Source organism: Pipistrellus kuhlii, unplaced genomic scaffold, assembly GCF_014108245.1.
Source record: "Pipistrellus kuhlii isolate mPipKuh1 unplaced genomic scaffold, mPipKuh1.p scaffold_m20_p_20, whole genome shotgun sequence".
Classification (NCBI taxonomy): Eukaryota; Metazoa; Chordata; class Mammalia; order Chiroptera; family Vespertilionidae; genus Pipistrellus; species Pipistrellus kuhlii.
Genome location: NW_023425516.1, coordinates 13,355,930 through 13,368,702, shown reverse-complemented (window position 1 = coordinate 13,368,702; position 12,773 = coordinate 13,355,930). Strand labels below are relative to the sequence as shown.

The 12,773-nt window shown below is 46.7% G+C and overlaps 1 protein-coding gene across 2 annotated transcripts in view; it reads right to left on the bottom strand.

Annotated features, from left to right (window-relative positions):
• Positions 1-12,496, bottom strand: part of UBE2L3 (ubiquitin conjugating enzyme E2 L3) — a 33,766-nt gene extending 21,270 nt beyond the window's left edge. Inside the window, exon 1 of one of the 2 annotated variants that reach the window (XM_036449776.2) lies at positions 12,351-12,496. In XM_036449776.2, the coding sequence (XP_036305669.1) occupies positions 12,351-12,377 (27 nt within the window). In that variant the 5' untranslated portion in view covers positions 12,378-12,496. The remainder of the gene's footprint in view (positions 1-12,350) is intronic. The other variant, XM_036449778.2, reaches the window with a different exon arrangement.
• Positions 12,497-12,773: the final 277 nt, after the last annotated feature.

The following is a 12,773-nucleotide window of genomic DNA, read 5'->3' as shown; positions in this document are numbered from 1 at the left end:
CTAAACGTAAGGCTTCAGAGCCCCAAACACAATTCTCTTATTTCAATTAATAATCAGCAAAGGGAGTGGCGTCCACACCAACACATTACCCCTTCCACAGGGCAGCACTATGCTAGCTATTTTACACTTACTTATTATTACAATTAATAACTTAGCTATTCTCACATTTCCATGAAGATTTCATTACCCCTTTTGGAGAAATCAGAACTCTTGAGGCTCAAGGAGAAGACACAAAGGAGCCCAAGGCAGAAATCAAGATCTGACCTCAGGTCCTGTTACCTGACCCCACTACTCCAGGGAGGTGGGCCACTTGTCAAGAATCATTCTAGCCCTAACCGGTTTGGCTTAGTAGCTAGAGAGTCAGCCTGCAGACCAAAGCGTTCAAGGTTCAATTTCAGTCAAAGGCATGTCCCTTGGTTTCAGGATTCTCCACGGCCCAGGTCCTGGTTGGGGCCCGTGCAGGAGGCAACCAATTGATGTGTTTCGCTCACATCAATTTTCTGTCTTTCCCTCTCTCTCTTCTATTCTCCCTAAAAATCAATGGAAAAAATATCCTCAGATGAGGATTAACAAAATAAAAAAAGAGTCATTCTAAGACATGATTGAAAAGAACACTCAGCACAGGTTTTAAGGAATGCACTGCTACACACCTCTGGACAAGTGTGGCTCAAGCCCCAGCTGAGCAAGCTCTCATGCCAGCTCCATACAGTCAGCTTCCAGCCAGCAGCCTCACTCCTGGAATGTATTTGTCTCCATGTGAACATGGGTGTGCCTGCATTCTTGACCTACATCATACTCTCAAATTCAGCACCCTCACCAGACTGAGAGCTCCTCCGGGGCTGGGACACAACTTCTTCAAGTCTGTCCACACTAGAGCCAATGACACAGAGCCTCAGACAGGACAAGTGACAATGGCGACCGCTTGTGTAAGCATGTGATGGATCCTTCTGGAAGTTTAGTTGTGCTATTTTTCTTAACAGATACACTAGTATGAAGCAGACATTGACAAACCATCTCACAAAGGGCTCAGAGGCAGTTAAACTTCTGAGTTATATACAACCTCTCCATCACCCCATGACAGTCAAGTAGCATCCACTCTTAGAAAGACAGAGGGCAGCGCCATGAGACTAGTGACTACTTTGACAGTAGTGACTACTTTGGTGGCAAATGTACCTCCTGGGCTAGGACTTGTTAAAACAGTATCTCACCTCTCTGCTGAACTATGCTAGTAAGAAATACAAGCAAAATCTGGAAAGCAGACGAGCCTGTGTGGCTCAGCAGTTGAGCACAGACTCGTGAATCAAGAGCTCACTGGTCATGCCCAGGTTGTGGGCTCAATCCCCAGTAGGAGGCCGGGTAGGAGGCAGCTGATTGATGTTCTCTCTCATCAATGATTCTCTGCCCCTCCCCTTCCTCTTTCACTAAAATCAATAAAAACATGTTTTAAAAATCTGACAAGATAATGAAGCACAGAAAACTATAATCAACTGCTAAAAACAGAACAAAACCCAAACCACCACCTTACCCAAAAGGAATCCGACTCTCCCCCCTGTCACTCCTCAAAAACCAAAGCAGTCATGTGAAGAGCAGGAGTAAGACCCTGAGAGCAGGTAGAGCAGGGCAGTCAGTGAGTGCACCCGGCTCACTGCTGGCTGTGGATGGCACCTATAAGCCTCAGCCTCCTGTCTGTCAGGGGCCTCTAGAAGCTCTGGAATTCTAGAAAGACTGTGGAGCGGCAGGAGGAAAAATGGAAGAGCCATCAGAAGCAACCTTTTACCTTTTCTGCTTCAAGGCTAAAGAAAAGACTAAACTATTATTGGGTCTAGTAATAATTAATGTCGTTTTTAAACATTCGCTTAAAATCTTGCTTGGCGTTGACTTGTATTGACATAACCTTCAAACACGTGGTATCTACAGAACGTGTGAAGTGCAATTAACAAGTTTTGCTTGAAAAAGTTTGTGTTTGGTTTGGTTTTTGTTGCAAAACTAGGGCTAAGAAGATGGCGGATGAAGAGCATATTCGGCACTGCATGCTTTACGAGTTCCAATTAAGAAGAAAAGCAAGTGAGGCTGCAAAAAACATCTGTAGTGCTCTTGGTCAAGATGCAGTTAGCGCCAGAAAATGCCAGCACTGGTTTGAGAAATTTCGCGAGGGAAATTTTTCGTTAGATGACAAGAGTGGTCGAGGCCGTGTGTCCAATTTTGATCAAGAAGCTCTTCAAGCTCTTTTGGTGCAAAATCCTCAAATTACCCAACAAGAGCTTGCGACAACTTTAAATTGTTCACAAAAAACAATTTCCAATCAATTGCGTGCACTTGGCAAAGTCCTAAAGTTTGGAAAATGGGTTCCTCATGAGTTGACCGACAACAACCGTAATCAAAGAGTCACAATTTGCAGTTCGCTCCTCTCTCGTCAAAACCGTTTGCCGTTTTTAGAGCAAATTGTTACCGGAGATGAAGAATGGGTGCTGTATGTTAATTTGAAAAGGTGGCCTCAATGGTTGGACAAAAATGAGGCTCCGCAGCCCACACCAAAACCTGACTTGCATGCGAAAAAAGTGAGGTTGTGTGTTTGGTGGAATGTTAAAGGAATTCTTCATTATGAACTTTTACCATCTAACCAAACCATTACAAGTGCAGTGTATAGTGCCCAATTGGAAAGGTTAGCCCAAGCTTTAAGAAAAAAAGAACCCGCGCTGATTAATCGGAAGGGCGTAATTCTTCACCACGATAACGCACGACCGCATACTGCAAGAATCACTGCTGAAAAACTGCGCCAGTTGGAATGGGAAGTTCTCCCTCAACCTGCATATTCTCCTGATATTGCCCCTTCCGATTACCATTTGTTTCGTTCTTTGCAAAACTTTCTTCTTGGAAAAAAATTTAATAATGAAGAATGCCTCAAAAATGCATTGACCGAATTTTTTGCATCAAAACCACAAGAATTTTACAACAGAGGGATTAAAATGCTTCCTGAGTGAGCCCGGACCGGTTTGGCTCAATGGATAGAGCGTCGGCTTGGAGACTGAAGGTCCCGGGTTCGATTCCGGTCAAGGGCATGTACCTTGGTTGCGGGCACATCCCCAGTAGGGGGTGTGCAAGAGGCAGCTGATCGATGACTCTCTTTCATCGATGTTTCTAACTCTCTATCTCTCTCCCTTCCTCTCTGTACAAAATCAATAAAATATATAAAAATAAATAAATAAATAAAATAAATAAAATAAAATAAAATAAAATGCTTCCTGAGCGTTGGGCACAAGTAGTAGAAAACAACGGCAACTATATTGTTGATTAAATTTTGTTGTATTGTTTAAATAAATTCTATTTTAAAAAGTATTAGAAAACGACATTAATTATTACTAGATTTAATATTTCCAGAACTGTAACTACTCATTCAAGAGTTGCCTTCAAACACCCCCCGCCCCCAAAGCTCAGCACCTTTTGCTGCCTTCCTTAGCACCTGGGCTCACCTTTGGACACAGCAACTATCACTATCCTGTATGTACATTCAGAACAGAAAGAACCAATACACAGGAAGGGTTTCCGAGATACTGGGAAGACAAATTTTGAATTCCAGAGCCTTTTGATTTTGTTGGAAAAGTCAATGTTTTAAAAACAAAGACATTAACACAGCTGTCTCCGTGAACTTTTCACCTAAGAGGTTACTTCAAGAGGTAGGAGAGCATTGCTGGTGAAAAGCATGGGCTCTGTCCCAGTGGTGAGGTCATGTAGCAGGCCTGCCCCTCCCTGGCCTCGGCACCACTCCTATCATCCCTCCAAACATCCTTTCTTGCCAGGCTGCTCTTCTCACTGCCCTGGAATAAGTCTTCCTCACTCCCAATATCTCCATGTAACTCGCACTAAATATTGGCCAAACATTCTTCTAAGCACTCGATGCATATTAACTCTAACCTTCACACACAGATGAAGTAACTAATGTGCAGAGAGGTTAAGTAACTTGCCCCGGTTCACTGAGCCAAGACACTGCAGACCCAAGACTCAAACTCCAGAATCTGAGCTCTTAACCACTAAGCTGTTTTCTCACTCAATAGCTTTGCCCCCAGTAAAAGACCCTTTCCTCCCCGCCTTTTTTTTTTTTTTTTAATTGGGAAGAGGATTAAGATTATCTATGCCCTTGAGAACAGACATGAGGAGCCTGACCAGAGACACACACAGGCTGAAGCCCTCACAAGTGAGAGGCTGGCCGCTTCGCATGGATACTGCAGAGGGGATACACCGGATCCCTCAACTGAAAAGCTATGGCCTCTCTGCCACCTGTCCTTACACCCACCACCATCTCCCTTCACGATGCCCCTTCAGGTAAGGGCAGCTCTTCCAGTGGCTGGCTAAAGAACTTAGCCCTGCCAAGGCAGAGGGAGGGACGGCCCCTAGTTCTGGAGGCCAAGTGTGCTGGACATGCCAGCCTAGAGTAAAACAGGCCACTTCCCCAATGCTTCTGGAGGGCACCTCGAGCCTTGCCCAACTAAAACCCAAGAAGGGACAGCACAAGGGCAGAAGCATGTGGCCATATTGGGCGACAGACAGATTGTGACTGGGGTTCCTCAGGGCATCTCTCACCACCATGGCCCACATCCATCCTCAGGAATGAAAGCTATTTTCAACCTCGCTGACTGCCAGGCTCCTTTCCTCTTCAATACCAAACCCTAGTCATTCTGAAAAGCCAGACTAAGTCCCATCTGCTTTTCCACATCAGAGGTCTTTCCCTCCCCTGAAGGCCATTATTCAGTGTGCACATGCATCCAGCATAGTAGACAGACCAGGATTTCTTTGTTCTAGGTACATGCCCTTCTCCCTTACTGAGCTCAAGGAGGTGTCCCTTGAAGCTGAGTCTTGAAAGACAAGAAGTTACCCTGGTACAGAGAAGAGACCTAGGATGCAAAGCGGGATTCCACGGTCTCCCCTCCACACCAACCTGAAGCTCCAAAAGACTGAAAAGAAAAGATTGGAAAGACCAAACCTTGAAGAAATATGGTAAGGAATGTGGATTTTTAAAGAGTCCTGACCTGCTCAATTTGGTTCCAATCTCTGAGTAGGGTCTGGACACATGCACTTCTCTTGGACGAGCTGCTGATTAGGGATCATGTGGGACTGAGGACAGAATGACTGGTGAGGAGTAAAAGGAAACCACTAGGAATCTGATGCAGGTGTCCCACCACAACTGGGGATAGCTTGAACTAAGGGAGTGGCAGCAGTGGGGATGGAGAAAAGACAGGCAGAAAACAGGGATAAAGGCATATATAAATATAGTTCAGCAGAATCTGGCAAATGGTTAGATGTGGGAGAAAAGGCGAGCCAGGCTCCCCCAGGTATTTCCCTGACAACCGAGTAGACAAATGGATCAATACCTAAGTAAAGCAAGACAGAGGACACAGGATGAGCTTAGATTTAACTGTACAGGTCTATGTGCCATTCAAAGGGAAACTCTCAAGATGGTTGGATAAAGAGTCTGTGCTCAGAAGGGATGTCTTCATGGTTCTATAAGCTTGACTACTGCAGCAAAGGAAACAAATATTTAAGCATTCAGTGATACTTCTCAAATGGAATGAGAGTATTTTCAAGTGTGCTGGTAAAATAAAACTCGAAGTCAACTTTAGAGTTGTAACAAGACCAGAAAAGGTCCAAGCACTGAGATAAATGTTTTTGTTCTAGTAAAAACTTTAAGGTTCCAAATGTTGCAATAACTTAGTATACTCTTTCCCATTAAAATGTCCCAATTATATATATATATTTTAAGTGTATTTTTATTGATTTCAGAGAAAAAGGGAGAGGGAGAAAGAGATAGAAACATCAATGATGAGAGAAAATCATTGATTGGTTGCCTCCTGCACACACACACAGGGAATCAAGCCTGCAACCGGGCATGTGCCCTGACCTGGAATCAAACTGTGACCCTGATTCATAGGTCAACAAGTGAGCCACACTGGCCAGGGCAATTATATACACTAATAGAAGAGAAAGATGCAAACTGACCTTACCTTCATGACACCCACCCAGCCAATCAGGAGTGTGCACGCAAAATAACCCAAGGATGGCGGGTTAATTTGCATACACGGGTGCCCAGTGGCTGGAGGCAGAATGCTTGCACTGTTGCCATGGCAATGATGCAGGCATTTCACACCGCCCCAGCTGCTCCCATGGGAAGGCGGAAAGGTGACTCTGGGGCAGAGCAAAGGCTGTGGCAGCAGCCAGAATAAGGAAAGCCCATTCTGCACGAATCTTTGTGTATCAGGTGTCTAGTATTTTAACAGAGACACATTTACAAAGTATATGGTTGAAGAAGGCTGAATTTGTCCCAACTTCCTGGGAAGCATGAATTCAGGATAAAAAAATACAATGCTTTTCTCAATTCCCCAAAACCTAGTGGATTCAGGACACTTACACTGGCAAAGCATGATTTATAAAACTCCCTTCACCTCCTGACATATAAAACACCAGTACCAGACATACTCACTGCTCTATTGTGTTAGTTACCCAACCTCATCTATCTATACTAATAAAAGGTAATATGCTAATTAGACTGGGAGACCTTCCAGATGTCCTTCCAGACGAAGCCATGGTGGCAGGGCCGAGGCAGAGGCAGTTAGGGGCGATCAGGCCAGGAGGGGGGCCAGTTGGAAGCAAGCAGGCTGGCAGGGAGGGGGGGCAGTTGAGGGCAAGCAGGTAAGCAGGCAGAGTGGTTAGGGGCAATGAGGTAGGCAGATAGGTGAGCAGTTAGGAGCTGGTCCCGGATTGCAAGACTGCCAGTTTAGGGCCTAAACTGGCAATCAGACATCCCCCAAGAGGTCCCAGATTAGAGAGGGTGCAGGCTGGGGTGAGGGACCACCCTCTACCTCAACCCTCTGCCCATGAATTTCATGGACCGGGCCACTAATAGAATATAAATACCTATGCTCAAAAGCAAACTAGTTCACCCTAACAAGTTTGGCTTCAGTGGATAGAGCATCAGCTTGTGAACTGAGGGGCCCCAGGTTTGATTCTAGTCAAGAGCACATCTCCAGTGGGGGGCATGCAGGAGGCAGTGGATCAATAATTCTCTCTAATTTTTTTGTTTCTCTTACTCTCCCTTCTTCTCTGAAATCAATTTTAAAAATAAAATAAAGATAAAAACTTAAAAAAAAATTTGCCCTACCCAGTTTGGCTCAGTGGATTGAGGGTTGCCCTGTGGACTGAAAGGTCACGGTTTTTATTCCACTTAAGGGCACATGCCCAGTTGTAGGCTCAATCCCCAGTGGAGGGTGTACAGGAGGCAGCTGAGCAATGATTCTCTCTCATCATTGATGTTTCTATCTCTCTCTCCCTCTTCTTTCCTCTCTGACATCAATAAATTATATTAAAAGAAAAACAAAACAAAAAAAACCCACTGCTACAGCCCAGCTGGTGGGGCTAGCACTGAGAGTCAATTCATGAACCAAGAGGTCACTGGTTCGATTCACAATCAGGGTACATGCCCAGATTGTGGGCTTGGATCACCAGTAGGAGGCATATAGGAGGAGACAAGACGGTCGATGTTTCTCATCGATGTTTCTATTCTTTACCTCTCTCTAAAATAAATAAAACATTAATAAACAAAATACTGACACAAATCTCAAATACTCATCTCAACTGTTACACAATAAAATGTCACCTCTCTCTTAAATTCACAAATTTTCCCAGAGAAAGTCCTTCTGGGAAAATACTCAGCTAGAGGGCCCATAGGGGAGATGTATGCAATTGAGGACTGAAAATAAATAAGCAAACTGCAATCAATTTCCTTAGCCACACCTTCAGTTTCACTTTTGTAGCTATTTCCCCCCTGATTGCAGCAATAGTTACTATCTGCTTGTTGCCATCAATGCTGAACTCACTGCCTGCACATTAAAATGTATTTAATGTCTTATTAACATTGTAACTCCTAAAAAGGGTTCTGAAAAAGGCTTAAAAAAAAAAGAAAAAAGAAAAGGCTAGCTCTTTTTCATTTCAACCTTTCTCATTGCATGGCACATATAAAACTAATTACTAAAATTCTGCAGCACAGCAGAAAGTATACTTTTTTGCCAACCTGACAAAAAAAATAGGTATAATTGTCATTTTTTTATTTGACAATCTAAGGGAAAAGAGGTCAGTGTCCCTGACTAAATAATTAGGTATTGCATACTTTACAAATTCCTGCAGCACACTAGTGTGCCTCTTATTGAAAAATGCTTTTAGCAAAAATTTTCAATGAATTCTTTATTATACTCACTTTGCCCAAAATAATTTCTCAGCCCCATATATGCAAATCACTCTACCTTTAAAAATTTGTTTTACACTATCTGCAGTCAGTAATTGTTACAAAGAAATCTCTGAATCTACGTGTCCTGGAAAACAATTTTTGAGGAAATCTAAAGTGTTTAAAAATGTAATCCACTTGATTATTCAACATGTTTACCTTTTACCACTGAAAATCCCTTTTATTTCCACCCATATATTGACCAAACTGCATCAATCTGTCTTCTTTTTTAAACTAAAGAAGCTTAAACACTGCCTCTCAGAGCCAATGATCAACACCATGAAGCCATCATTCCCCCACTGAATTGAAAGAATTTCCATCCAGCCCTAGCTGGTTTGGCTCAATTGATAAGAGTGTTGGTCTGTGGACTGAAGGGTCCCAGGTTCGATTCCGGCCAAGTGCACATGCCTAGGTTGTGGCCTCAGTCCCTAATGGGGGGTGTGCAGGAGGCAGTCAATCAATGATTCTCTCTCATTGTTGATGTTTCTATCTTTCTCTCCCTCTCCCTTCCTCTCTAAAATCAATAAAAAATATTTTTAAAAGGAAAAAAAATAAAGAATTTCCACTCATAACTCAAGAAATTGCATACCCCTCCATGCATCCTTGGAATAAGAAAGTATGACAAAGAGCATGGAATTTGGGATTTGGAGCCAAGGAAATTTAGCATCTCATCTCTCCCCACTCAGGTTTGCTACTCCACCTTCAGCAACACTCAACCTATATCTAAGCCTCACAATTTTCTCATTTCTAGAATAAAGATGGCAATGCGCTAACTTTAAGAGTAACTACAAAGAAAGAACTACATAAAGTGTTACTAAAAAGAAAGCCAACAAATCTCCCAGTATTCCATTTTCTCACCTACAAAATGGCACTTAATAGGTACTCAGCCAATCCTATATAATAAAGAGGTAATATGCAAACTGACCATCACTCCAACACACAAGATGGCTGCCTCCATGTGGTCAAAGATGGCTGCCATAAGATTGCCACCGGGGGAGGGAAGTTATGGGCTATTAGGCCAGCAGGGGAGGGCAGTTGGGAATGATCAGGCTGGCAAGAGAGGGCAGTTGGGAGTGACCAGTCCAGCAGGGGAGGGCAGTTAGGAGCAATCAGGCAGGCTGGCAGGGGAGCAGTTAGGAGCCAGGAGTCTTGAATTGTGAGAGGGATCCTAGTTTGGAGAGGGTGCAGGCTGGCTGAGGGACACACACACCCCCGTGCATGAATTTCGTGCACCAGGCCTCTAGTGTCACATATTTTTTCTAAGCTCTGATTTGTTTAAACACAAAAAAATTTCAAAAACCATAGTAACTCCCCTCTGAGAACCCCAAATTGGGTCAACTGGGCTAGATTAGATTAAGGGATACCATGATGAATTAGGTCAAGATCCCTGCCCTTGAGGAAGTCAGACTCAGTAAGAAAGACAAGTCTAGCACAAATCAGATTGTGACAGGTGCTCAAAAAGAAACACAAAGAAAGTGCTGCAGTAGCATTTGAGATCTTGCTTCCTGGCAACTGTCACTTTTGGCTCAAATAAACCCATAAAAATTTTTCAAATTAAAAAAAAAAAAAAAGGAAATGCTGTAGTCACATGGAGAAGGAAACAATTTGATCAGAATTTGATCAGGAGGAGGAGGACCACACACACTTCACAGAAGAGCTGGCACTGGAGTCGAACGTGGAACTAACCTGGAAGGAAGGTAGCCTATCTCAGGGAGAGCAAACAGGTGTGCAAAGAGAGACAACATAACAAGCGAGTAAGAGCAGGGGGCTCTGCAGTCAGAACTGAGATCACAGCTCACTCTCTCCCCCTAATAGAAGCCAATGAATGAATCTCTCTGCATTCCATTTTCTCTCCTACAGAATGGGAACAAGTGTTTATTTAACTAGGGATTAAACACGATCATGAATGTGAAGTACAGAGCTGCACAGAGTAAAAGCTTTTCTTTTTTATTTTTTTAAGGTAGCTGCCCGCCAGCGTGGCTCAGTGGTTGAACATGGACCCATGAACCAGATCATGGTTTGATTGCCCTGGTTTCCGGCTCATCGTGCAGGAGGCAGCTGATCAATGATTTTTCTCATCATAGATGTTTCTATATATCTCTCTCTTCCTCTCTGAAATCAGTGAACACATGTTTATTTTTTTTAAATATACTTTATTGATTTTTCACAGAGAAGAAGAAAGAGGGATAGTCAGAAACATCAATGAGAGAGAATCATCCATCAGCTGCCCCTTGCACACCCCCCACTGGGGATGTGCCCGAAACCAAGGTACATGCCCTTGACCGGCATTGAACGTGGGACCTTTCAGTCCGCAGGCCAACACTCTATCCACTGAGCCACACCTGCTTGGGCAGTGAACACATGTTTAAATAAAAACAAACAAATAAATGGTGGCTACTGTGAAAGTCACAGGGTAGTGGGAAGCCAAGGGGTACAGGAAGAGGGGTGTGTGTGAGACAAAATATCGATAGGTAACTTTCCATCTACCTAAGAAGGGCCTTGCATGCCAAGTAAGAAGTTAGGATTGACTGCTGAAGACAGTGAGACCCACAGAGGTTATAATAGGAGTGAAAGGATTAAACACTTGCTCTTAGAAAAAGAACTCTGGTGTCCCCAAAGGAGAATCAGGGGAGAGCACTCGGGGAGAGGCACCGGAGAGATAAGGGTACCGAATTCAAGCCATTGCATTAAGATTAGGAAGGAAGGCACACACTCAAATCTTTCTACAGCGTGAAACTCACTAGGCTCACATGGCCGACCCTACGTGGGGCGCTGAGGAGGGAAGTGAGTAACCGCCCCCTCTCTCATCGGGATGACTGGGTGGAGAGGTGGTACCACTGACAGAGAAGAGATGAGCATCTATCCTTAAGGGGCCACTTCCAAATCGAGTTTTATCAAGTTAAATATCGTCCTCCAGCCCTTAGGGAACAAAAGAGAGGACATACATGTTCTCAGCGAGGGAGAGGCCCCAGAGGCTGCTGTGCCTCCAAGTTCAATGTCCAGTCCTACCCAAGCCCTGCTCTGTGCAGGAGGAACCCCAGCTCTGTATATCCCCCCGGAAGCCAGCTTCTGGCACTTTTTTTTTTCCTTCCCCGACCCAGTGCTGCTCCACAACAGACCGGCAGGCTGGCCGGCGAGGTCGGCTCCGGAGGACGCCGGCGGCAAACACCCTCGCGAAAAGAATGAAGCCGGTTTCGCATCGGTGTTTCTCACCCAAGAAGCCAAGGAGCAAGAGGACACCAAGTTATTTTTATAAACTTTGGCTGGTTTGGATTCGAACGACCTGAAGCCAACCCCCAACACTGAAGCCACCGTCACACCATCCCCCCCGCCCAAAAAAATGGCACTTGGCTTCACCAGGGAAAAGGAGATGGAGATGATGACTAAGTGGTGGGAAGGAAAGGAGACGGGGAAGGAGACCCGACCGCGCGGCGACAAACCGGCCCGACCCCACACGCCTCCCCGGAGTTGGAACCAACCGCCGCCGCTGTGACTCCGCAGTCCCCGGGCGGCAGTTCGGCGGAACCCGGCGCAGTTTCCAACGACCCACCAAGAACTGACCTAACTTTCGTCAACCCGGCATCCTCCCTCCTTCCGTGCCCGGCCTAAGCCTCCCTCAGCCTTTCCCGGAGCCGCGGCCCGGAGAGGCGGGGGGTCCGAGCCCGGCCCGCTGAGGCCAAGGGCGGGGCGGCTCCGCGGCGCGGGCTCCCGGCCGGGCTCCAGCGCTCCGGCCTTCCCCGCGGGCGCCCGGTTTCGGGGGCCTCCCGGCCGAGCCCCCCTCCACATCCACGCCGCTCCCGGTGTGGGAAGCGGGGCACCCGGGTGGGGTTGTGGGCAGAGCGGACACCCCGGGCCCGGGCCGGTCTGAGGGGCCGGCGGCGGCTCGGAGCGCGGCCTGGCGCTCGAGCCCAGGCTGAGGCCTAGGCGGCCCCGTTAGCTCCCTCAGCCCGCGCGCGGCCCGGGGGGCAGCGGGGCCACGCAGAGCGGGGGGCCAGGCGGCGGCGCCTCGAGAGCCCACTGCCGGGGCCCCGGGCCCGCGACGCCGCCCCTCGCCCGGCCGGCGCCGGAGAATGGCTTTTACCTTCATCAGCCTCCTGCTGGCCGCCATCTTGGATCTGGTGCTGCTGCCTTCCCAGTGTGCATCGCGGCCGGCCGGGCGGCTGGAGCCTCGGCACTTCCTGGAGCGGGGGAGGGGCGGGCGGGGCGCGCGGGGCGGGGCTCCGCGTGTGCAAACCGCCTACTGTGTGCCGCCGGCCTCTGGGAGGCCTGGGCGAGCGGAAGCAGGCAGAGCCCTAGTCTTTACGGGGTGCCCCGGTCCGATGGCCCTTACAAACAGGGCCTGGCATATAGTAGGTGCACAGTAAATAGTGGTTGCGAAATATCATTCAATAAGGAGAGTTATTTCAGGCTTTGAAGAAAAGAAAACTGGGCCAAAACCGGTTTGGCTCAGTGGATAGAGCGTGGGGCTTGCTGAAAGGTCCCGGGGTTCGATTCCGGTCAAGGG